A 23779-nucleotide genomic window follows, 5' to 3' on the forward strand; every position below is an offset into this window, starting at 1 on the left:
ACCAGGACAACGATAAAACAACAAGGGCAACAAAAAAGCTTTTTCACATGAGTTGTTTCTGGGGCTGAGTACCTTCGTTATGACTAGACTGCTGCTGCTGGCCTTTTTTTTTTATATAGAAAGACAAAAATGAGAGAGATACCTGCAGCCCTGCTTCATCACTAGTGAAATTTCTCCCATGCATATGAGGACCAGGGACCTGAGCCCCAGTGTATGCGTGCTTTACCAGGTGAACCACCTCCCAGCCCCCACAACCTTTTCTTTATCTAGATTCTTCTTCCTGGCACATCTTTACTCTTCATAACTCAAATGAGTCACTTCTAAACACAGAATCCTCTAATTTTATCACGCCTTTTTCTATTGTACTGTGAATGGTAGTACAATGCAGTAACTTTCTCAGTTTATCTTTAGCCTATTATACACACGCATATACACCACACACACAGGCACACAATGTTTTTGTTTTTTGGTTTTTTTGCCACAGCACTGCCCAGCTTTGGCCTATGGTGGTGCCAGGGGTTGAACCCAGGACCTCTTGAAAATCTGATGTGCAGGGCCAGTGAAATAGCTCAGTTGGCTGCTTTGCCATGTGTGCAACTCAGGTTCAAGCTTGGCCGCCCACTGCACTGAAGGAGGTTTCAGTGCTATAGTCTCTTTCTCTGTATTAAAAACAGAAAGTCTAGGGAATTGGGCAGAAGCACAGTGGGTTAAGCACAGGTGACGCAAAGCTCAAGGACCTGCGTAAGGATCTTGGTTCGAGCCCCGGCTCCCCTCCTGCAGTGGAGTTACTTCATAGGCGGTGAAGCAGGTCTGTAGGTGTCTATCTTTCTCTTCCCCTTCTCTCTCCAACAACAATGACAGTAATAACTAGAACAATGAAAAAACAAGGGCAACAAAAGGGAATAAGTAAAAACAAAGTCTGTTGCATAAATTACCATGCCATCTACTTGACCCAATATTTGATTTCTTTTTTTTTCTATTTTTTTTATCTACTTATTCCCTTTTGTTGCCCTTGTTTTACTGTTGCAGTTATTATTGTTGTTATTGATGTCATCGTTGTTGGATAGGACAGAGAGAAATGGAGAGAGGAGGGGAAGGTAGAGGGAGAGCAAAAGATAGACACCTGCAGACCTGCTTCATTGATTGTGAAGCGACTCCACTGCAGGTGGGGAGCCAGGGTCTCTAACCGGATCCTTACGCCGGTCCTTGCGCTTTGTGCCACCTGCACTTAACCTGCTGCACTACCACCCAACTCCCCTGCCCTACCACCCAACTCCCAAATATTTAATTTCTTAATAGCTAATAGTGCTTCCAAAACTGAGTGTATTTCATTTATTTAAACTTTCTAAGTAAAAGTAAAGTATTGGTTTTCTTTATCCCCTAGTATCGATTTTATGGAGAACCGGTAGTAAAAGCATGCATTGAAAATGGAACTAGCTGTATTGATATCTCTGGAGAACCTCAGGTATGTGAAGTGAAAGAGTTGAAACATATTTTACAAATAGGTGATCCTTCTGATTGTGTAGACATGGTATTCCATTGCATCTTGAAAGAGAGCACTGTGGTAAGGTCTTCAGATTTCTTGAATTTTTTTCTTCCCTACAACTTCTTCTTTTTTTGTTTTTTAGGTCCATTGTATATATGATGTGCTCCTTTTATAGCCACTGTGTATTTATTATACATGACATTAATTACAATAATATATGCTATATATAATTCTCAGAAACTCACATATGTAACATTTTCATTATGAATTTCTTTTGTAAATTCGGATACCTTTATATTATAGAAAAATTAAGTGGTCTGGGAGTTGGCACAGTGGATGGGCCATCGGACTCTCAAGCATGAGGTTCTGAGTTCAGTCCCCAGCAGCACATGTACCAGAGTGATGCCTGGTTCTTTCTCTCTCCTCCTATGTTTCTCATAAATAAATAAACAAATAAATAAAATCTTTAAAGAAAAAGAAAAATTAATGTAAAATTATTTCAATCTAAATTTTTTTGCTTTTATGTTTATTGAATATTTAACATATACCAGAACTATGTTAAACATTTTATATAACTTTCAACATTCTTATATAATAGGTACCATCTTTCCCTAATTCATAGGGAATTAAAGCTTTGCAAGTGGTAAAGCAGGTCTGCAGGTGTCTCTATGTCTCTCTCCCTCCCCTCTCAATTTCTCTGTCCCATCCAATAAAAGTGAAAAAAAAACTGGCCTCCAGGAGCAGTGGATTCATAGTGCTGGCACCAAGCCTTAGCTATAACCCTGGAGGCAAAAAAAAAAAAAAAGAAAAAAATTTTTTTATAAGCAAAAGAATGAGAAGAGACAAAAATCTATATAGGATAATTCAGATAATTTCTGTTGACTCTTCTCAAGAATTGGGGAATGTAACTCCTCATTTTTTGTTTTTTGTTTTTGTTTGTTTTAATTTACACCTGGGTTATGACTGAGGCTCGATGCCTGCACAGTGAATCCATTACTCCTGATGACAATTTTTTGAATTGAAATGGAAGGGGGAAATGTGTGTGTGTGTGTGTGTACAGAGAGATAGGGAGACACCTGTAGTACTTGCTCCCCCATTCTTGAAGATTCCTCCCCTGCAGGGGGGAGCCAGGGCTTGAGTTCAGGTCCCTGTGCATGGTGACAGGTGCTCAGCTGCCACTCCCCCACTTCTATCTTCTGTCTCTAGCTGATAGGTAGAAATATATATGTTTATCTTTTATGTTTATAACATGAAAGATTATGTTATAAAAGATATATATATCTTTCAAGATCATCAGAAATAAGGAGAGCGAAACTGTCACAGCTAAGAGATGCCTAAGGGAACACAGTGACCAAATATAATGAGGTGTCCTGGATGGGATTCTGGAACAGAAAAAGACACTGGGTGAAACCTAATTAAATCTTAATAAAGTATGAACCTTAGTTAATAATAATGTCTCAATATTGGCTGTAGTTGCAACAAGTACTAATATATAAAGTATGTAATAATAGTGAAATGAGTGCAGGGTGCTTGAGAATTCTCTACTGTTTAGTTTTTTAGTAAATGTAAAACTTTTTTTTTTTTTGGTAAAACTTAACATTAAATCATAGTTTTAGAAACAAGCAAAAGATTAGAACAGAACAGACATATCCTCGTGAGTCCCCTTATTTCCTACCATTCTCTCTTTTTATTATATGTCTGTAATGATGTTCATTTTGGATAACATATGATTGATTTGGGGTAAGTTTTATTTCTGCATATTTTTCAATATTTAATTTTTCATAGTATGTACTGCATTTACATTTAGGAGTCAGGTTAGCATATCTTTTGTACCATGCAGCACAATAGTAGCTATATACTAAGTTTTGCTAAGTAGGTGAAAAGCATTTTAATGCTTTGCTACAAAGCCATATTAGTTAGCATTTTCAAAGTTTAGTTGCTTTGTCTCTAAAGGTAAATCATTTTATATTGGTATAAATACAGCTCTGATAAAATTCTTTTGGCTTAATTTTCAGTTTCTGGAACTAATGGCTTGGAAGTATCATGAAAAAGCTGCAGCAAAAGGAGTTTATATCATTGGAAGCTGTGGCTTTGACTCCATTCCAGCAGATCTGGGAGTAATATATACTAAAAATAAAATGAATGGTAATTATCGATCAATAAGCAGTCATTGAACTTACCCATAGAAAGATGTCATGTTTGTAATTGTGATGGACAAAAAAAAAAAAATCTAGTTTGTAAAAGAAACATAATTAAAATGGGTAATTTGAAAATATATACTTTTTCTTTCTTAAATCCAGATCTTTGCTCAGCTCTCTAGCTATTCAGGGAATCAAATTAGGGTCCTTTCAGGTGGGGGTAGATTGCATAATGGTTATGCGAAGAGACTCTCTTGCCTGACTTTGGAACTTCAGGTGTGAGAGTCTCTTTGCATAACCATTATACTATCTACCCCCACCCCCCGTTTATCTCCCACTCCTCTCTCAATTTGTCTGTGTCCTATACAATAAAAAGGAAAAAATGGCCTCCAGGAGCTGTGGATTCATACTAGCACCAAGCTTGTGATACCCTGTGATATCCTGGAGGGGGGAAAAAAAGATAAAATAAAAACTAAAAACTATAAATTATTCCAGTTCATATTAAAAAGTTAACTCTGGAGGGGCTGATGTGATGGCGCACCTGGTTGAACACACATTAAAAAGTGCAAGGACTCAGGTTCGGGCCTCCAATCCCCACCTGCAAAGGGAAAGCTTTGCAAGAGGTGAAGCAGTGCTGCAGGTGTCTCTCTGTGTCTCTGTCTCTCTCTCTCTCTCTACCACCCCCTTCTCTCTCAATTTCTGGCTGTCTCAAATAAATAAAGATAATAAGAAATTAAAGAAAAAATAAAATGTTAACTCTGAAATCAAAACCCAACATAGTACAAAGAAAGGGAAAATTACAGTTCAATCTTGCTTATGAAATTAATAGTTAAAAAAAGAAAAAAATGCTGGACCTTGGGAGCCAACTCATCTGGTAGAATGCACATGAATTTAGCTACTCTTTAGCCTGTTGGTAGTCGCATCATAAAACTGTTTTCAGTGTACATTTTCTTTTATTTATACTATGTAATATAAAGATTACGGCCCTAAGCTATAGGGTTGATAAAAGTGGTCTCTAGATGCATAGGATTAGCTTATGATTACTTATTTTGTTTGAATAGATTTTACTTGACTTTCTTTTTTTACTATTCTACTCTTTAGGTACTTTGACTACTCTGGAAAGTTTCCTTACTATACAATCAGGACCTGAGGTTAGTTTTCCATTTGTCAAGTATTTTCTAACTAAATACTAAAAACATTTTTTTTTTTTTGCTTCCAGAGTTATTGCTGGGGATTGGTGCAAATCCATTGCTCCTGGAGGCCATTTTTCCCATTTTGTTGCCCTTGTTGTTGCACTTTTTGTAGTTGTTATTGTTGTCATAGCTGTTGTTGTTGGATAGGACAGAGAGAAATGGAGAGAGGAGGGGAAGACAGAAAGAGGGAGAGAAAGATAAACACCTGCAGACTTGCTTCACCGCCTGTGAAGCGACTCTCCTGCAGGTGGGGAGCTGAGGGCTCGAACCGGGATCCTTATGCCGGTCCTTGCGCTTTATGCCATATGCACTTAACCCGCTGTGCTATACGACCAGCTCCCACTAAAAATATTTTGTAAATGATATTTGTATGTTAAAAATGTATTTAGGTTCAATAAATATTAAAGTATATATTGTTGTATAATAAATGTAGTGTTATAGGAGACCAGTTTCACAAAAGAAATCTGTAGGATGTACATTAAAGACTGTGAGATAAATTGAAGGCAAGCTTGAAGAACAGAAGCCAGAAAGAGACTGATTATTTGTGATAGGGGCTACAGAACAAATAAAGCACATTCTTGCTAATTTCAAAGTTACCAAGGTGTAAATAGAATCACTCTTAAGGATGGTTTGATATCCATAAGTGATTTAGAAAATGTATTTGTTGTTTTCTTATTGTGAATAGAGACAGAGAAATTGAGAGGAAAGGGGGAACTAGAAGGACACACACACACGCAGTACTGATTCACTGCTTTTTTTGAAACTTGCCCCTTGTAAATGGGGACTGGGGGCTTGAACCTGTGTGCACTCAACAAGGTGTGCCACCAGCTAGTCCCCATAAATGATTTTTTTTTTGCTTTTATTTATTTATTTTTTACTAGTGATTTAATACTGATTTACAAAATTATAACGGGTATAATTCCATACTGTTTCCACCTCCAGAGTTCTGTGTCCCCACCCCCCTCCATTGGAACTTGCAGTAGGTTACAGATAAGGGTTGACTGTATATCTATAGCTATGTATCCGTATATCTAAATATTTTTTGCCTATTTTTTTTTTCCTGTGGTCCTGCCTTCATTTCCTTTCTAAGTCACACCTACACCTGTTACTACTTCTGAGTGCCCTTCCCCCATAAGTGATTTTTTAAAAATATTTATTCCCTTTTGTTTTATTCCCTTGTTTTTTATTACTGTAGTTATTATTGTTACTGTTATTGATGTCATCATTGTTAGATAGGACAGAGAGAAATGGAGAGAGGAGGGGAAGACAGGGGGAGAGAAAGATAGACACCTGCAGTCCAGCTTCATCGCCTGTGAGACAACTCCACTGCAGGTGGGGAGCTGGGGGCTTGAACTGGGATCCTTATGCCAGTCCTTGTGCTTTGCGCCACCTGTGCTTAACCCGCTGCGCTACCGCCCGATTTTTCAAGGAACAATTCAGAAAGGGGAAAATGTTAACAAAGTTGGCAGTTGTTTGGATCTGTCACCTGTCATATGATTGGCTGCTTTTTCACACAACACCAGGACAGACAAATGAGATAAATGTCATCTTGAGCTATTTATTTACTTTGGCCTCGATTTATTTATTTGGAGCAGAAGCCTTGTTTTTTTTATTACTGTAGTTATTATTGTTACTGTTATTGATGGGGAAAAATGTCTTGTAGGTTCTCTAAAAGTAAAGTGCATTTAGTATAGTTGGGAAGTTACTTCAGCCGATACAGTGTAGGACTGGCATGCCTGATGCTGGTTTAATCCCCTATGAGGGAGAAAGAAAGAGCATGCACAAAAGCAGAGAGGAGGAGTAGATAGAGAAGGAAAGACACAGAGACGCCTGCAGCACTGCTTCACCACTTGTAAAGCATCCCTCCTGCAGGTGTGAGGGCACAAATCTGGGTCCTTGTGCGTGGTAGTGTGTGCGCGCAACCCGGTGTGCCCCTGTCTGGCCCCGCTGGTGATGATCTAAGTAATGAGTGCTACTGCTGCCCAGGCAGTCTTAATTCATCTGAAGATTATTAAACAAGGGAGGATGGTTTGATCAAAAAGAGATGAAGTGTTCTTTGTAATAATTATAAATGTATTGGCTTTACATTTTAGTAATTATTGCTTAAGATATGTTTAATTCTTGACATGTTTTAGGGGTTGTGCATTCATGATGGGACCTGGAAATCAGCAATTTATGGTTTCGGAGATCAAAATAATTTGAAAAAACTACGAAAGGAAACAAATTTGAAACCACTTCCAATCCTTGGTCCAAAATTGAAAAGAAGGTATATTAACTTAGACTCTATTATTTAGTGTATGTAGTCTGTGTATATTATTGTTGGTCAAATCATTAATTGTGCATGGTACTTAGCCTGAAGACTATTTTTAAGAAATGTTATTTTCAAGAATGTTTTTAATGATGAATAAATAATAAGACTATTTTCAAGAATGTTTTTAATGATGAATAAAAAGTAATTAGTATATTGAGCTGTCAGTAAAGTCATGGCTCATTTTTGCATAGAAAAATATTAAAATAGGGGGTTGGGCAGTAGCACAGCGGGTTACGTGCACATGGCAGAAAGTGCAAGCACCAGCATAAGGATCCCAGTTCGAGTCCCTGGCTCCCCACCTGCCGGGGGGGTCGATTCACAAGCAGTGAAGCAGGTCTGCAGGTGTCTATCTTTCTCTCCCCCTCTGTCTTCCCCTCCTCTCTTGATTTCTCTCTGTCCTATCCAACAGCAACAACATCAGTGGCAACCATAACAATAACGACAACAAGGGCAACAACAGGGTCAACAAAATGGGAAAAATTGGCCTCCAGGAGTAGTGGATTCGTATTGCAGGCACTGAACTCCAGCAATAACCCTGGTGGCAAAGAAAAAAAAAAAGAGTGGTGGATTTGTCATGCAAGCACCAAGCCCAGCATTAAAAAAAAAGAAAAATATTAAAATATGTCATGACTTTTCTGACAACCTGATATTACCTAATACTTAAGTATTTCATATACAGTTATATTATGAATCTGTGTGTCACATGCTAACCGATTGCACCACTGGAGCTCCAGTTATATGTATGACTCTAAGAGAAATTAATTTGATGATGTTTCATTAACAATATCAAAATCAATTTTCAATTAAAGTATATATGATTAAATTACCACCTCTTTTTTTTTTTTTTTCCCCTGCCAGGACTTCACTTGGGTGTTATGCCTTAACTATTCTATTATTTCAGAGACTTTTATTTTCCTTTTTAAAATTTTTCCCAGTTAGAGGATGAAAGACAGAGAGTGAGAAGGAGAGACAGAGAGAATGAGAGGTACCACAGCACCGCTCTGTCGTTTGTGAAGCTTCCTGTTTGGTATGATGTTTCCCTGAGGTGGTGTGGGGGCTGAAATGTAGTTCCTTGCCCATGGTAAGGTACGTGCTCTACCAGATAAACTATCTTCCAGTCCCCTAAAACCACCATCTTAAAGTGTGATATAAATTGTACATGTTAATATATATCATCTTTTAATATATGTTATATATTATATAGTAATAATAACAATTATATTTAGAAACTTTCTATGAGTACTACAAATTCATATGAGAGTTTGACTATTGAAATGAGTATTCTTTTATCATTGTCTAGGCATTCAGTGGGGTACAACCCCTCATGTTAAGTGTCCATGATGCAACTCTACACTGTTCTGCTTGTAATTTGCTGGGTTGTAGGTGTGGAGAAGAATGAGCAAACACTGAAATAAGTTTCAATTAAGAGCAGATCTGCCATCTTGTTATTAGTGCCCCAAGAAAACTTCTAACAAAATTTAATTTAGAAATTTACCAACTAGGGATTGGGAGACAGCTCAGCTGGTATTGCACGTGACTCGCCGTGTGTGCAGTCCGGGTTCGAGCCCTGGCACCACCTGGGAGGGCTACAGCACTGGAACAAGCACTGGTGTTACGGTGTCTCTCCCCCTGTCTCTCTGAGTGAAAAATAATGAAAAAGTTGGGCCAGGAACAGTGAGACTGCACATTCATGAGAACCTGTTGCCACAAAGTGAGGGGTGGGGGAGAGAGAAGGAATTTACTAGCTAGAGTAATGGTCACTGCAAATGGAGGAAATGCAGTATATCCGTGGGTCTGTCTTGCAGGTGGCCGATTTCTTACTGTAGAGAACTCAACAGTTACTCTATTCCTTTCTTGGGGGCGGATGTATCTGTTGTGAAGCGAACTCAGCGCTACTTACATGAAAATTTAGAGCAGTCACCTGTAAGTGTTTTGTCATTTATTGTTTAATGAAGAATATACTGCTTGTTACAGTTCCTCTGTCTGTTTAATGTAGGTTTTTTTATGTTTATGCAACAATTGAAGTGCCTAGCAGTTCAGGTTTTATTTTTTGGAAGCATAGAGAATTGGTAGTAGAATTTTTTATTTTAAGGTGGTATTAATAACCTCCCCATAATTCATATCTAATCTGCTGATTACCTTCTTTAATTGATATGTGCATATATATATATATATGTACATACATATACATAGAGTTTTGCTTTTTTTTTACTGTGGGTTGAGGTGCAGTCAATTTTTTTAAAAATATTTATTTTACTTATTCATTAGGTAGAAAAAGAGAGAAAACAAGGGGGAAAAGGTTAGAAGGAGGGGGAGAGAGACAGGTGCCTACAGCACTGCTTCACCACTTGTGAAGCCTGCCCCTTCAGGTGGGGACTAGGGACTTGAACCCAGGTCCTTGTGCATTGTAACATGTACTCAGCTAGGTGTGCCACCACCTGGCCCCCTGGTTACCTTGTTACTGTAATACAGTAGCAGCAAATACAGAACAAGAAACTCCACTGTCACAAACAGTCCCCATTTCAGCTGCTAGATTATGCTTCTGTTGCTTGCCAGAATCTCTGTGAAGATCCCTCTGTCTGAAAACGGGGATCTTCTGTCTGACTTCCTTCCTTGCAACCTCTGGAATGCCATATTAATCTTTTTGAATTAATTGTGTAGACTGTTGAGACATGAACAGTTAAAAGATAAAAGTATTTTCTCATAGGCCAGGTTGTAAGTGAAATCAGCATTCTGTATTCAATATAATTGAAAAACTTAGATGTTTTATTGTGGGCTTTTCATCACTGACATTTGTTTAATTGAGGGAAGTTATTTATCCTTTGCAACAGTTCTCTTTCAAAAACACGGCGTCTAAGAGATGGCTCAGCCTTACATATACCAGGCCTTTGCTGTATGGCACCACATGGTATCAGCAATGACAGCACCAAGAGAGTGGCAGGGATGGTAGAGCAGTGCTTTATTACCTCTGTTTCTTTATCAAAATATGGAATAAAAATTGGACCTAAGAATTGGCTCAGTGTTTTCAATGTATGTGTGAGATTCTGGGTTCATTCTCTAGCACCAGTTTTAAAAGTACCTGGCTCATAAATAGACATCCAAATCATAATACATTCACAAAGTGGAAACTCCTTTTTTGACTACAGAGTAAATTCTAAGTAGCTAAGGTTTTTTTTAAAATTTATTTCTTTATTGGGGAATTAATGTTTTACATTCAACAGTAAATACAATAGTTTGTACATGCATAACATTCCCCAGTTTACCATTTAACAATACAACCCCCACTATGTCATTTATCATCCTTCATGGACCTGTATTCTCCCCACCCACCTACCCACCCCAGAGTCTTTTACTTGGGTGCAATATGCCAATTCCATTTCAGGTTTTACTTGTGTTTTCTTTTTTGATCTTGTTTTTCAACTTCTGCCTGAGAGTGAGATCATCCCATATTCATCCTTCTGTTTCTGACTTATTTCACTCAACATGAATTTTTCAAGGTCCATCCAAGACCGGCTGAAAATGGTGAAGTCACCATTTTTAACAGCTGAGTAGTATTCCATTGTGTATATATACCACAACTTGCTCAGCCACTCATCTGTTGTTGGACACCTGGGTTGCTTCCAGGTTTTGGCTATTACAAATTGTGCAGCCAAGAACATATGTATACACAGATCTTTTTGGATGGATGTGTTGAGTTCCTTAGGATATATCCCCAGGAGAGGAATTGCAGGGTCATAGGGTAGGACCATTTCTAGCCTTCTGAGAGTTTTCCAGACTGTTCTCCACAGAGGTTGGACCAATTGACATTCCCACCAGCAGTGCAGGAGGGTTCGTTTGACCCCACACCCTTTCCCCATTTGCTGCTGTTCCCTTTTCTGATGTATGACATTCTCACAGGAGTGAAGTGGTATCTCATTGTTGTCTTTATTTGCATTTCTCTGACAATCAGAGACTTGGAGCATTTTTTCATGTGTTTCTCGATTCTTTTATTACTTGGTCTAAAGAAGTGTAAAGGGTGTGTGTGTTAGATAGCACAATGGTTATGCAAAGAGACTCTCATGCCTGAGGCCCCAAAGTCCCAGGATCAGTCTCCCATACCACCATAAGCCAGAGCTGAGCAGTGCTCTGGTTAAAAAAAAAAGAAGAAGAAGAAGAAGTGTAATGAGTAACACTGGGCTTTGCTCTTCATCTAGGTTCAGTATGCTGCATATGTAACTGTGGGAGGTATCACCTCTGTTATTAAGTTGATGTTTGCAGGACTTTTCTTTTTATTCTTTGTGAAGTGTGGCATTGGAAGACAACTTCTTATCAAAGTAAGTAATGTTTTTGTCAAATTAAATCTTTAGAAATATTTTCTGTGAATTTTAAAACAAAATATTACTGAATAATTTTCCTTTTTTCTTTAGTTTCCATGGCTCTTCTCTTTTGGTTATTTTTCAAAACAAGGTCCAACACAAAAACAGGTAACACTTTCTTGTCTGTCTAGACCCCAAAAATAATATATATATATTTTTAATTTTGTTTTAGTTTTCTCTGTTAATTACATTAACATCTAAGACCTGGTTGAGTACTTAATATATTTTAATACTATTTTATGTAAATTTCTTTATGTATATTCTTCACATGAGTTGGAATGCTTAATCTTTTCAAATAATCTTTATTTTGAAATTTTATTTATCTAAGTAAGTAATTTGATAGAAGTTGAGAAGGAAGGAGAGTGGAAGAGATAGCCTAATGGGTATGCAACACACACACACACACACACACACACACACACACACACACACACACACACACACACACACACGATACCTACAGTACTGCTTCACCTCTTATGAAGCATCCCTCTTGTAGGTGGGGACTGAGGTCTTAATCCCAGGGCCTTGTACATGGTAACACATACGCTCAACTAGTTGCATTATCATCCAGCTCAATTAATTTACTTATGAGAGAGGGAAAGACGGAGAACTAGAGTATCACTCTAGCATGTGTGATGCCAGAAGTTGAACTTCAGACCTCATGATAAAGAGTCCAGCATTGTCCACTGCACAATCCAGGCTGCCCTTTGAGTTAGGTTGTGTCTCTGCTTTAGAAATGATGAAATGGGAGGCCAGTTCTAAAACGGGGCATAGGGATCTGGTGGTAGCACAGTGGGTTAAGTGCACATGGTGCAAAGCTCAAGGGCCAGCTTAAGGATCTTGGTTCAAAGCCCCAGCTCCCTACCTGCAGAGGGGTCACTACACAAGCAGTGAAGCAGGTCTGCAGGTATCTGTCTTTCTTTCCCTGCTCTGTCTCCCCCCCCCTTCAATTTCTCTCTGTCTTATTTAACAACAGCAGTGACAACAATAATAAAAACAAAATGGGAAAAATGAATCCACCAGGAGCAGTGGATTCGTAGTGTAGGCACCGAGCCCCAGCAATAACCCTGGAGGCAAAAAAAAAAAAAAAAAAAAACCTTGGGGCACCTGGTTGAGCCATGCATAAGGATCTGGCTCTGAGCCTGTGTTCCCAACCTGTGGGGGCCAGGAGTGGTGCTTCATGATTGGTGGAACAGTGCTGCAAGTGTCTCTCTTTCCCTCTCCCTCCCTATGTCCTCTGCCCTCCACTTTCAATTTCTCTCTATCCTATCAAACAAAATAGAATGAAGGGGTCAGGCAGTGGCACACTTTGTTAAGCACTCACATTAATAATTGTGATTCAAGCCCCTGGTCCCCATCTGCAGGGGCAAAACTTCATAAGTGGTGGAGCTGGGCTGCAAGTGACTCTTTCTCTCCTTCTCTGTCTCCCACACTCCTCAATTTATCTGTCTCTAATAGTAAATAAGATTTTAAAATAATCATAAAATAGAAAGAAAAAAATGGTTGCTGGAAGCAGTAGATTCATAGTGCTAGCAATAGCCCTGGAGATAATCATGGAGGAGAGAAGGAGAGAGAGAAAGAAATAAAGGAAGGAAGGGAGGGAGGGAGGAGAAAACTGAGGCACAGAGAGGCCAAGAAATTTGTCCATGTTTCTACAGTGATTAAATGGCCAAGCTGAGCTGAGAGCTCTGCCATCCACGTCCAGAACCTGTGTTTGTTCTTTCAGTCTCTCTGTGCCATTGGGGTTATCAATGGTGCTTGGTACCTGCTTGATGAATCCACCACTAGCAGCAGCAAATTACTTTTCTTCCTCCTTCTTCCCACCCCCCCTTTTATTTGATAGGACATAGAGAAATTGAGAGGGAAAGAGAAAGAGAACTGCAACACTGCTCTTGAAACTTCCCCGTTGCTGGTGGGCTTGGTAATTTCTGCTCTCAACTGGGTACACCACTGCCTGCTCCTCAGAACCTGTGTTCTTTTTATTCCCTAGAGACTTTAAATGTTTATTCTTGTATTTGGTCCTCCATTATTTCCTCCTCCTCCAAATTTCCTTCTCTTTCTCCATGTCTTCTGAATCCCCATGCTACAGACTTGAATTACCATCATTTCACAATCCTCAACACTAAATGCTTTCCCCCCTATCTTTTGGCCGACACATCTCAGTCTTGAGTCAGGTATGGAGTCATCTCTTTCTACCAGGCTCTCCAGGGTGGTGTGGAAGGAATTCCACAGCTGAGCAGACAGCAGCATCACAGATTCATGGACTTCTTCCTCAATGGAACTTTCATATTTCATCTGCCCTTCTTCCATCAGGGGCTCTTAATCTTATTTTTATATTTCAAAAAATCTACCCAACCTCACTGTTTCCTGTGTCTGCAATTATCAGTGGCTCCTGCACCATAACAGAATAGAGAATATCTATTTTAGATGTCCTCTGACTCCTGTTCTCAGACCTGTCTGTGGTCATTACTCCCTTCTACATTTTCTTTACTCCTCTCTCAAGCATTTTCCTATACAAGACTAATCCTGCCTCCTATACTCTCTAAAACTCAAATACACCTTGTGTTGCAAGCATAGGATTAAGTTGGGTTGATATGATATGGGTTATGGGTTGACTATATATCTAAATCTGTATCGGTCAGTCTGTTTATTTATATCTGTACCTATATACATGTATATTTTTCCCCATTTTTATTCACTTCTGCGGTCCTGCCTCTACTTCTTTTCTGAGTCACGCCTAACCTGTTAACTACTTTTGAGTGTCTGTCCTTTTTCTTCTTCTCCATCAAATAAGCAGAACAGTCTCTGACTGCCTCTGGTGTTTTCCACATTCACTTCCCTTTCAGTGATGGTATAAAAACAAAGATCCTGGTGATGAATGTTTCAGGTGGAATTGGGAATCAGAGCCCTCTGGTCATCTTCCCTTACCGTTTCTCTCATTCTGGGAGTATGGACCAAAAACTCTTTATGGGGTGCAGAAGGTTCTGCCTTCTGTAATTGCTTCTCCACTGAACATAGACATCGGCAGGTTGATCCATACCCCCAGCATGTTTCTATCTTCCCTAGTTTCTTCATTTTGACACCCTACATTTCTGTGTAGTAAACCTTTCTTAAAGTGTGTGTGGTGATGGTGTGTGTTTGGTGCGCAGTAGATGAAGCACTGGCCTCTCAAGCATGAGGTCCTGACTTCAGTCCCCAGCGGCACAGGTACCACAGTGATGTCTGGTTCTTTCTCTCTTTCCTCCTATTTTTCTCATCAATAAGTAAATAAAACCTTTTAAAGAAATAATAAAATTTTGAAGAAAAAAAGTGTGTGTACACGCACAAACATATTTCAAAATCGTCACCTCCTCCCGATTAAACTTAACAGCGTCCTCTTCTGAAATAGCACTGCATCTTTTTATTCAGGCCTTATATTGTTAGTAGATCTGTACATAGATATAAGTATAAATAGATCTTTGCCACCAATCTGGCAACTCCAGGAAAGTCAGAGATCATATTTTATTTATGTAACAAGGCTCCACAGTGTATCTGACTTCATACTTTAGAGACTGCTTGACATAGATTTCTAGAATTTGATTTTTTATTTATTTTTGCCTGTCTTTTTTTTTTTTTCTTTTCCCCACATCAGCATTATTGCTGGGACTTGGTCCCTGCTCTATAACTCTGCTGCTCCCAGCAGCCATCTCCCCACCCTACTCCCTTTTTCTTTCCTTTATTCCTTTTTCCTTCCTTCTAAGTATCTTAATACCTCCTTTCACTATTTTTTTAATTTTATTTATTGCCACCAGGATTGTCACTGGGACCCTGTGCCAGCACTATGCTCCTGGCAGTCATTTTTCCCTTATTTTTTCTTCTATTTCATTTGATAGGACAGAGAGAGATTGACACGGGTAGGGGTGAAAGAGAAAGCTAGACACCTGCAGCTGGGGAGGTGGGGCTCCAACCCAGGTTCTTGTGCATTGTACAAGAATTGTACTGGGTACAATTGTACACCCATTGTACTGGGTGCAGTGCTCCAGCCCCTCCTTTATTCTGACAGAGACTAAGATGGGGAGAGGAAGGGAGATAGAGACACTTTCATTGCTTTTGAAGCTTCCCCCCCTTCTACTCCCAACCAGTGAGAACTAGGGGGGTCTTGAACCCCAGTCCTTGGGCATAATGACTTGTGCACTCTACGGGGTGCCACACTTCCTGATTTTTATGTATGTAAGTGAAGCAATTTATTATACTCTAGGCCTGTCTTTCTAGTACCCGTTGATTGCTTTTGTCTTTTCCCCTCAAATATAGAGTTAATTTTGCCACATGCTTAAAGAGTAACTGGACATTCTGGCAGATAGAATATTGCCAGATAGAATATTGGTGTTTTTGTATGTTGACAATGTCTCATGAAGTAGAACAGTAGGTTTTACTGTTTTTTTTTAAATTTGTTCCCTTTAGTCACCCTTGTTGTTTTTATTGTAGTTATTAATGCCGTCATTGCTGGATAGGACAGAGAGAAATGAAGAGAGGAGGGGTAGACAGAGAAGGGGAGAGAAAGATAGACACCTGCAGACCTGCTTCACCGCCTGTGAAGCGACTCCCCTGCAGGTGGGGAGCCGGGGGCTCGAACCAGGATCCTTATGACTTTGCACTTTGTGCCACATGCGCTTAACCCGCTGTGCTACTTCCCGACTCCCTGTTTTACTGTGTTTTAAGAGGAAATGACATTCAATAAGCCTTTTGCTTTTTTTTTCCCCACAGATTGATGCCTCATCATTTACAATGACATTCTTTGGTCAAGGATTCAGTGAACCTGTTGCTAGCAATAAGAGCAAACCAAATCTGAAAATTTGTACTCAGGTGAAAGGACCAGGTATTTCATAAATGATTTAAGAATGTGTAGAAGTTTTATGATATCTTATTGTTACGCTATTACAGTCTGTTCTTTTTAAATCTTATTGTAGGGGGGTTGGGCGGTGGCTCAGTGGGTTAAGCGCATATGGCATAAAGCGCAAAGACCGACGTAAGGATCCCGGTTCAAGCCCCCGGTTCCCCACCTGCAGGGGAATTGCTTCACAAGTGGTAAAGCAGGTCTGCAGGTGTCTGTCTTTCTCTCCCCCTCTCTTGTCTTCCCCTCCTCTCTCCATTTCTCTCTATCCAACAATAAACAACATCAACAATGGCAATAATAATAACCACAACGAGGCTACAACAACAAGGGCAACAAAAGGGGGAAAAAATGGCCTCCAGGAGCAGTGGATTCATGGTGCAGGCACCAAGCCCAGCAATAACCCTGGAGGGATAAAAAATTCTTATTGTATAACTAAACTTACATGAATTATTTAATAGTTTAAAATTATTTTGTCAAAGGAAGGAGGGTTAAAGAATAGGAAAAGCTATCAGGGGAGGGGATGGGATACAGAGTTCTGGTAGGAATTGTGTGAAGTTGTACCCTTCTTATCCTACAGTTTAGTCAGTGTTTCCTTTTTATAAATAAAATTTTTTTTAAAAAAGTATTATTATAGTTCAGTTTTATTAGTGTGTCCATCCCTCCTTTTTTTCCCCCCCTATTATGAGTCAGTCATTCTGAATAGCAAAACACTTTAAATTTTATCAGAGAGAGAGAGAAGAATACCACTCAGCTATGACAGATGGTATTGTCGGGGGTTGAATCAGGGTCCTTTAGGGCCTCAGCATGTAAATCCTGTGCTCTAACACTGAGATTTCTCTCTATTTATTTATTTATTTATTTTCCTGTAACCAGAGCACTGCTCAGCTCAGGGGATTGAACCTGGGATTTCGGAGCCTCAGGCATGAGAGTCTCTTTATATAACCATTATGCTATCTCCACCCTGGCATATATGATGCTAGAGATTGAACCCAGGGCCACATATTTACAGGTCTTGTACTTAACCCTCTGAGTCGTCTCCTTGACTACTGGATGATCAGGTTTAGTGTTAGTAGGAAAAAGGAACCCAGCTGGTGCTTATCTGTTTTATTCTCATACTCAAAGGCCACTTTAAATCAGCATAATTGTGTTAATAAAGCAAAACCATGACCCATGCTTTCTTTGGATGTTTGGCTTCAGTTATTTGCAAGAAATAGTATAGTGTTGGGAGTTGGGCGGTAGCACAGCGGGTTAAGTGCTCGTGGCACGAAACAAAAGCGCAAGGACTGCCGGAAGGATGCTGGTTCGAGCCCTGGCTCCCCACCTGTAGGGGAGTCACTTCACAGGCGGTGAAGCAGGTGCAGGTGTCAGCCTTTCTCTCCCCCTCTGTCTTCCCCTTCTCTCTCCATTTCTTTCTGTTCTACCCAACAACGACGACATCATCAATAACAACAACTACAACAATAAAACAAGGGCAACAACAACAAGAAACAATAAATATTTTTTTTTTTAAAAGAAAAGAAATAGTATAGTATAGTGGCTAAGAGTGTGGACTCGGGCCAGCTGCCTGGGTGTGATTCTGGCTCAACCACTGCCCAGCTTTGTGAATTTGGACAAGTGGCTTCTTTTTCCTTCCTTCCCTCCCTCCACCTCCCCTTTCTACTTTCCATCCTTTTTTTCTCTGTGTGTGTGTGTTCTTTTCTTTCTCTCTTTTTGTGGTTCTGCAAAAGGCTGTTGTTGTTGTCAGTATTTATTTATGGTGTATGTGTGTGTGAGAGGGAGAATCATAACATCACTCTGGAACATGCATTGCTGGGAACTGAGTTCAGGACCTTGACTTTGTCACTGTGCCACATTCTGGGCCACACTGCAAAAGATTTTAATGCCTGAGACTCAGAGGTGCTAGGTTCAAACCCCAGCACCACCGTATGATTTGACTTACTTAGGCTTTAGTTCATTGGTAAAATGGGGATGAAAAGAATATTTCATATAATTGTTAGGAGAATTAAATGTTTTTCTTTAGATTTAACCTATTTAGTACAGTTCCCAGTACTTAATAAATACTACATGAATGTTCATTGTTATGGTTATTAAAAAATAACTTCTTTTTTATCAGAGCATTGCTCAGCTCTGGTTTATGGTGGTATTAGGTATTGAACCTAGGATCTTGGAGCCTCAGCCATGAGAGTCTGTTTGCATATCCACTATGCTATCTTCCCCACCCAAAAGAATAACATTTTATTAATTATTAATAATATTAAATGAGCAACATTCAGAAATTTTTGTATACATAGATTAAGATATAAAAGCTATCATTTGACTTGGGGTGGTGTTAAGTGCTTACTTAATGAATACATTTTTCTCCATGTAACTGTCTTCTGCAGAGGCTGGCTATGTGGCTACCCCCATAGCCATGGTTCAAGCAGCCATGACCCTTCTAAATGATGTTGCTGATCTCCCTAAAGCGTGAGTATGCGTCTCTTCTAACTCAGAGACCTCTTATTCATCCATGTTATGCTTTAACATGTTCAGGATTGATTTTTTAATCCTTGGATCTGCTCATATGCATTTATACCATCCCTTTGATCCAAAGTTAGAAGGAAATCAAAGTTGTGAGATGGACAGACCCCCCTCTTTTTCTCCAGATAATTTTATTGGGGTGAGGGGAAAATGATTTCTATAGCACACTTGTTGACACACAGGTACTGTTTCTTGTCTCCTTGTGATAGGTGTCTATAAAACACTCTCACTCCAAAAGATTGCACCAGGACCTCCAGCTTCTCCACCTGTCTTTCCTTTCCCTCCCCAGAGTCCTATGCTTTGGTGCCGTATGACACGTCCAGTCTAAGTTTGACCTTGTGTTTTCCCTTTCTTTCCTTGTTCTGAGTTCTACCTCTAATTGAGATAGTATGTTATTTGTCCTTCTCATTTTGGCTAATCTCCACAGAGAGGGACAATTCCTTACAGGCCTCTGGAGCGATAAATGAAGGAAACAGATCTGACAGCCATGTATGTTGGCTTCACATCCTTGTAATAATATTGATAGTTAAGTCCAGTGTTACCTACACAAAAATAGATCCTGTGAAGTAGTACTAAGAGAACTGAGTGATACCCACCTGGCAGCGGGAACCTTGACAAGAAGTAGGAGTTGACTTATGGCATCTTGGTTAGCTGATTAGCAAGTGAGCTGTCTTACTGTAGCATTATCTGTTACCCTAAAACTAAATAAATTTTACAAAATAGCACAAATCTGTTGGCTTGAAAATAAATACTAAGTAGTACCCATAAAAATTATGTAAAGTAAACCCTAATTAATTTTTAAATACTTGTTCACCTTTTAGAACATTCCACATTTTATAAATGTTAGTCATTACATTCACAGAAATTGTTTTCACCTAGTGTAAGTCTTGTTTATACTGCAACAATAGTCAATCACCTGATTTTATTTTACCTTTTTATTTAATCCTCTTGAGTCTGAGGCCTGTGTTTACTCAAGTTGATGAACCTTAGTGTGCTCCTTGAACTCACCAGCATCTTGGAAACATTTTCTCCAACCAAATCTACATGGGTAGAACTAGTTTCTTCCTGAATAATAACTACCTGCTTGCTCATTTAGATGATTAGGAGAAAGAAGTCAAACTTCATAGTAGAGTCAAGAGTTAGGATTTCTTGATTTCTGCAATGATATTGTAACTAGTCCCACAGCCACAGATAAGGATAGCAGAGGAAAGGTCTGGAGACTGACTCTGCACCTTGTAAATTCTCTTACAGGGGCGGGGTCTTCACACCTGGAGCGGCTTTTGGCAGAACAAAGCTGATTGACAGACTCAACCAACGCGGCATTGAATTTAGTGTCATTAACAGCTCTGAAGTCTAATCGTTTGGTTAGTTGAAGACATGCAATGCCTGAATTAACAACCTTATTTGATATTTAAAATTCTCTGTAAGCCTGTTTGACTACACGTGGAAACAATTAATGTCAAGTCCACAGTGTGTACACATTAAAAGCAGAAAATTGTACTACAGTACCCTAAATTTCAAATCCTAGCTGATTTTGTGATTTTATTGCTTGTGAGAGAAAACTAGTATTTGATTTTCTTTTTCATTGACGAATCTGTGGTCAGTTTTTATGAGTGAACTAGCAGGTCAGCGGGTATTGCTAAGAGGTTCCCTAATGAAGTTCCCAGGCTGGCTTCCACAGTGGAATGTGACTGCTACTTCTTGCTGTGTTATTGAATGGGATCTCACTTTTCTGATGAGTCTACATAATGTGTGGGTCCTTCCTAAATGCAGCTGCATTTTTTGCTATTTTAGCTTAGTTTTTCATCTATTTACACTGACTGATTTTGGACCATTACCTCAGTTGAATAATAAAGGATTGTCAACTGAACAGTGGCTTTTGTTTCGGGGCATGCTTAGATATTTTGAGTAGTGAGAGAAATCTGCTTCCTAAGTGGTCAGACCTGGTTTGCTGCTGTTGATTGGGATTCTCATTCCCCTTTCCCTGGTTCTATGCCTGTGGCTGATTTTTCAAGTTGTAGCTTGTAAGTTTCTATTGATTTTTCACTTCCTAAGCAGAATTTCACCCTTAATTTACTTTTCATGTTTTAACTAGGTTTTCCACTGAAGCCCTAAAGTGAGACAAAGGACTGTCCCTTTTGTAATAAGCACATAATAAACTGCTCTGTGTGTTGGTCTGGTTCATAGGACTGCAAAATACCTTTCAATGATAATCATCAGGAAACTCAAACAAACAAACAAAAACCAAGAAACCCCCAAAGTGCTTTTTGTTATCTGCAAGACCTGAAAATTAAACAGTCGGGGGTGTTGGGGGGGGGAGTGTCAGGGGTCCTGTTTTATTGGGGCTAAGGGTGAGGGGCTTTAGAATTTCACAACACATTCATATCAGCAGGAATTTAGAGAATGCAGACAAAACATGCATCTTCACCCAGTGGTTCCCAAATCAGAGCAAAACACTTAGACCTTAATTTCCAGATCTTCTTAGTGCAAATTGCTGTGGGCTGTTGGCAAACCAATCTTTGGTTATTTACTTTTTTAGATTTTTACATGATTTAAGTCAGGTTGGAGGAAAGTTTTGCTTAAAAATGCAAGAGAAAGTGGTCCGGGAGGTGGCACAGTGATAAAGCTTTGGACTCTCAAGCATGAGGTCCTGAGTTCGATCCCCAGCAGCACATGTGCCAGAGTGATGTCTGGTTCTTTCTCTTTCCTCCTATCTTTCTCATAAAGAAATAAAATCTTTAAAAAAAAAAATGGAAAAGAAAGTGTTAGAGTTAGTAAATATGGGTTGAATATAGAGTTCACAACCAAGCTGCTAAGTAAGTTAATTAAGCTCCGTAACTGCACAAATAATCATCACTACTCAAAACTCAAATATGTTTGGTTGGTGTATCCTCACTGGTCAGTATAAGAGAAACATTCTTTTTTCTTTTTCACTATAAGAGCTACATCATTTTTCAATTTCCACAAGCTGGATTCTAGTAGGTCCCCAAAGTCTTTTAACATTTTTGATTGTTGATGTATAAATGGCTGAAGCATTTGTTCATCTTCCTGAAAAGTAAAGAAAAAACTGTGAAAGGGAGTCGGGCAGTAGCGCAGTGGGTTAAGAATCCTGGTTCGAGCCCCTGGCTCCCACCTGCAGGGGAATTGCATCACAGGCGGTGAAGCAGGTCTGCAGGTGTCTATCTTTCTCTTCCCCTCTCAGTCTTCCCCCATCTCTCTCCATTTCTCTCTTTCTATCCAACAATGATAACAATAATAACTACAACAATAAAACAACAAGGGCAACAAAATGGAATAAATAAATATTTAAAAAAGAAGAAAAAACTGAAAACAGAAAAACAAGTGAATAAGATAAACATCTTTGGGGGCCGGGTGGTAGCACAGAGGGTTAAGTGCATGTGGCACAAAGTGCAAGTTCCGGCATAAGGATCCTTATTCGAGCCCCCGGCTCCCCACCTGCAGGGGGTTTGCTTCACAAGTGGTGAAGCAGGTGTCTATCTTTCTCTCCCCCTCTCTGTCTTCCCCTCCTCTCCATTTCTTTCTGTCCTATCCAACAACAATGATGGCAGTAACAATAATAATAACAAAAGCAATGATAAACAACAAGGGCAACAAAAGGTGGGAAAATAGCTTCCAGGAGCAGTGGATTTGTAGTGCAGGCACCAAGACCCAGTGATAACCCTGGAGGCAAAAAAAAAAAAAAAAGATAAAACATTTTTTAATATTTATTCCCTTTTGTTGCCTTTGTTTTATTGTATTTATTGTTGTTATTGATGCCATTGTTGGACAGGACAGAAAGAAATGGAGAGAGGAGGGGAAGACGGGGGGAGAGAAAGATAGACACCTGCAGATCTACTTAACCGCTTGTGAAGCGACTTCTCTGCAGTTGGAAGTTGGGGGCTCGAACTGGGATCCTTATGCTGGTCCTTGTGCTTTGCGCTACCTGCGCTTAACCCGCTGCACTATTGCTTGACTCCCAAGATAAGCATTTTTATATTCCTGTCATCTTGGGGATTCACTGTGCCAGGCTGGCTTTTTCAGACAGACAGAGGGACACTGCTGTGAGGGGCAGCTTAAGCCTAGATTCTGCACATGCCTGAAGCTCCAAGGTCCTAGGTTCAGTCCTTGGCACCACCACAAACCAGAACTGAATAGTGTCTGGTAAAAAACACAATGAGAAATGGATTGAGCAGGGGAGATAGCATAATGGTTATGCAGAGATTCTCATGCTTAAGACTCAGATTCTACCCCCTGCATGTAAGCCCGAGCTGAGGTGCTCTGGTAAAAAAACAAAACAAAACTGGAGAGACAGCATAATGGTGTGCAAAAGACTTTCATGCCTGAGATTCTGAGGTTCCTGGTTCAGTTGTTGGCACTACCGTAAGCCAGAGCTGAGCAGTGCTCTAGTCTGTGCCTTCCTCTATCTCCCATTAAAAAATAAAATGTGTATTTTAAAATGTGAGTAGACTAACATTACTAGTGAAAACATCATGTGTTCTTAAGTAGAATACCTTGTATGTTCTCCCTCTGAGCTAGAAAGCTGGGTTTGTAAGTTGCTGGCAGAGGCAATAAGTCACATATGTACATGTTTCACTTTGATAAGGTTGGCATAGAAAAGGTATTATTGCCAACGAAGAGTTAGTCCAAATATTTCATACTGAAACAGTGCATATTCTTTTAATATGCAGAAGTTCTGAGATTTGCAATGCTATGGGGATATGGAGTCCCCCACAGATAGGGCGATGCCCTGGCCCTATCCAGACAGAATATTTTAAAAATAAAAGACGGGACCAGGTTGAGCGCACATGTTACAGTGCACAAAGACCCAGGTTTGAGCCCCTGCTCCCCACCTTCAGGAGGGAAGCTTCATGAGTGATGAAGCAGGGCTTCAGACACCTCTCAA

At 39.6% G+C, this 23779-nt stretch overlaps 2 protein-coding genes across 4 annotated transcripts in view; one reads left to right on the plus strand and one right to left on the minus strand.

Annotated features, from left to right (window-relative positions):
• The window catches only part of SCCPDH (saccharopine dehydrogenase (putative)), a 32591-nt gene extending 11537 nt beyond the window's left edge, over nucleotides 1–21054 (plus strand). The window contains exons 3-13 of one of the 3 annotated variants that reach the window (XM_007534592.3): nucleotides 1385–1465; nucleotides 3502–3631; nucleotides 4726–4775; nucleotides 6953–7083; nucleotides 8934–9051; nucleotides 11322–11441; nucleotides 11535–11591; nucleotides 16230–16341; nucleotides 18741–18822; nucleotides 20128–20240; nucleotides 20972–21054. In XM_007534592.3, coding sequence (XP_007534654.1) covers nucleotides 1385–1465; nucleotides 3502–3631; nucleotides 4726–4775; nucleotides 6953–7083; nucleotides 8934–9051; nucleotides 11322–11441; nucleotides 11535–11591; nucleotides 16230–16341; nucleotides 18741–18822; nucleotides 20128–20233 — 987 coding nt within the window. In that variant the 3' untranslated portion in view covers nucleotides 20234–20240; nucleotides 20972–21054. Of the gene's footprint in view, nucleotides 1–1384; nucleotides 1466–3501; nucleotides 3632–4725; nucleotides 4776–6952; nucleotides 7084–8933; nucleotides 9052–11321; nucleotides 11442–11534; nucleotides 11592–16229; nucleotides 16342–18740; nucleotides 18823–20127 lie in introns of all 3 variants that reach the window. The other 2 variants (XM_060192106.1, XM_016193153.2) reach the window with 2 other exon arrangements.
• A 131-nt stretch (nucleotides 21055–21185) lies between these two features.
• LOC103124148 (Kinesin-like protein KIF28P) overlaps nucleotides 21186–23779 on the minus strand; it is a 55644-nt gene continuing 53050 nt past the window's right edge. The window contains 1 exon segment of the mRNA XM_060192111.1: nucleotides 21186–21924. Within this exon segment, the coding sequence (XP_060048094.1) occupies nucleotides 21769–21924 (156 nt within the window). The 3' untranslated portion in view covers nucleotides 21186–21768.

This window comes from Erinaceus europaeus, chromosome 6, assembly GCF_950295315.1.
Source record: "Erinaceus europaeus chromosome 6, mEriEur2.1, whole genome shotgun sequence".
NCBI classification, from domain to species: Eukaryota; Metazoa; Chordata; class Mammalia; order Eulipotyphla; family Erinaceidae; genus Erinaceus; species Erinaceus europaeus.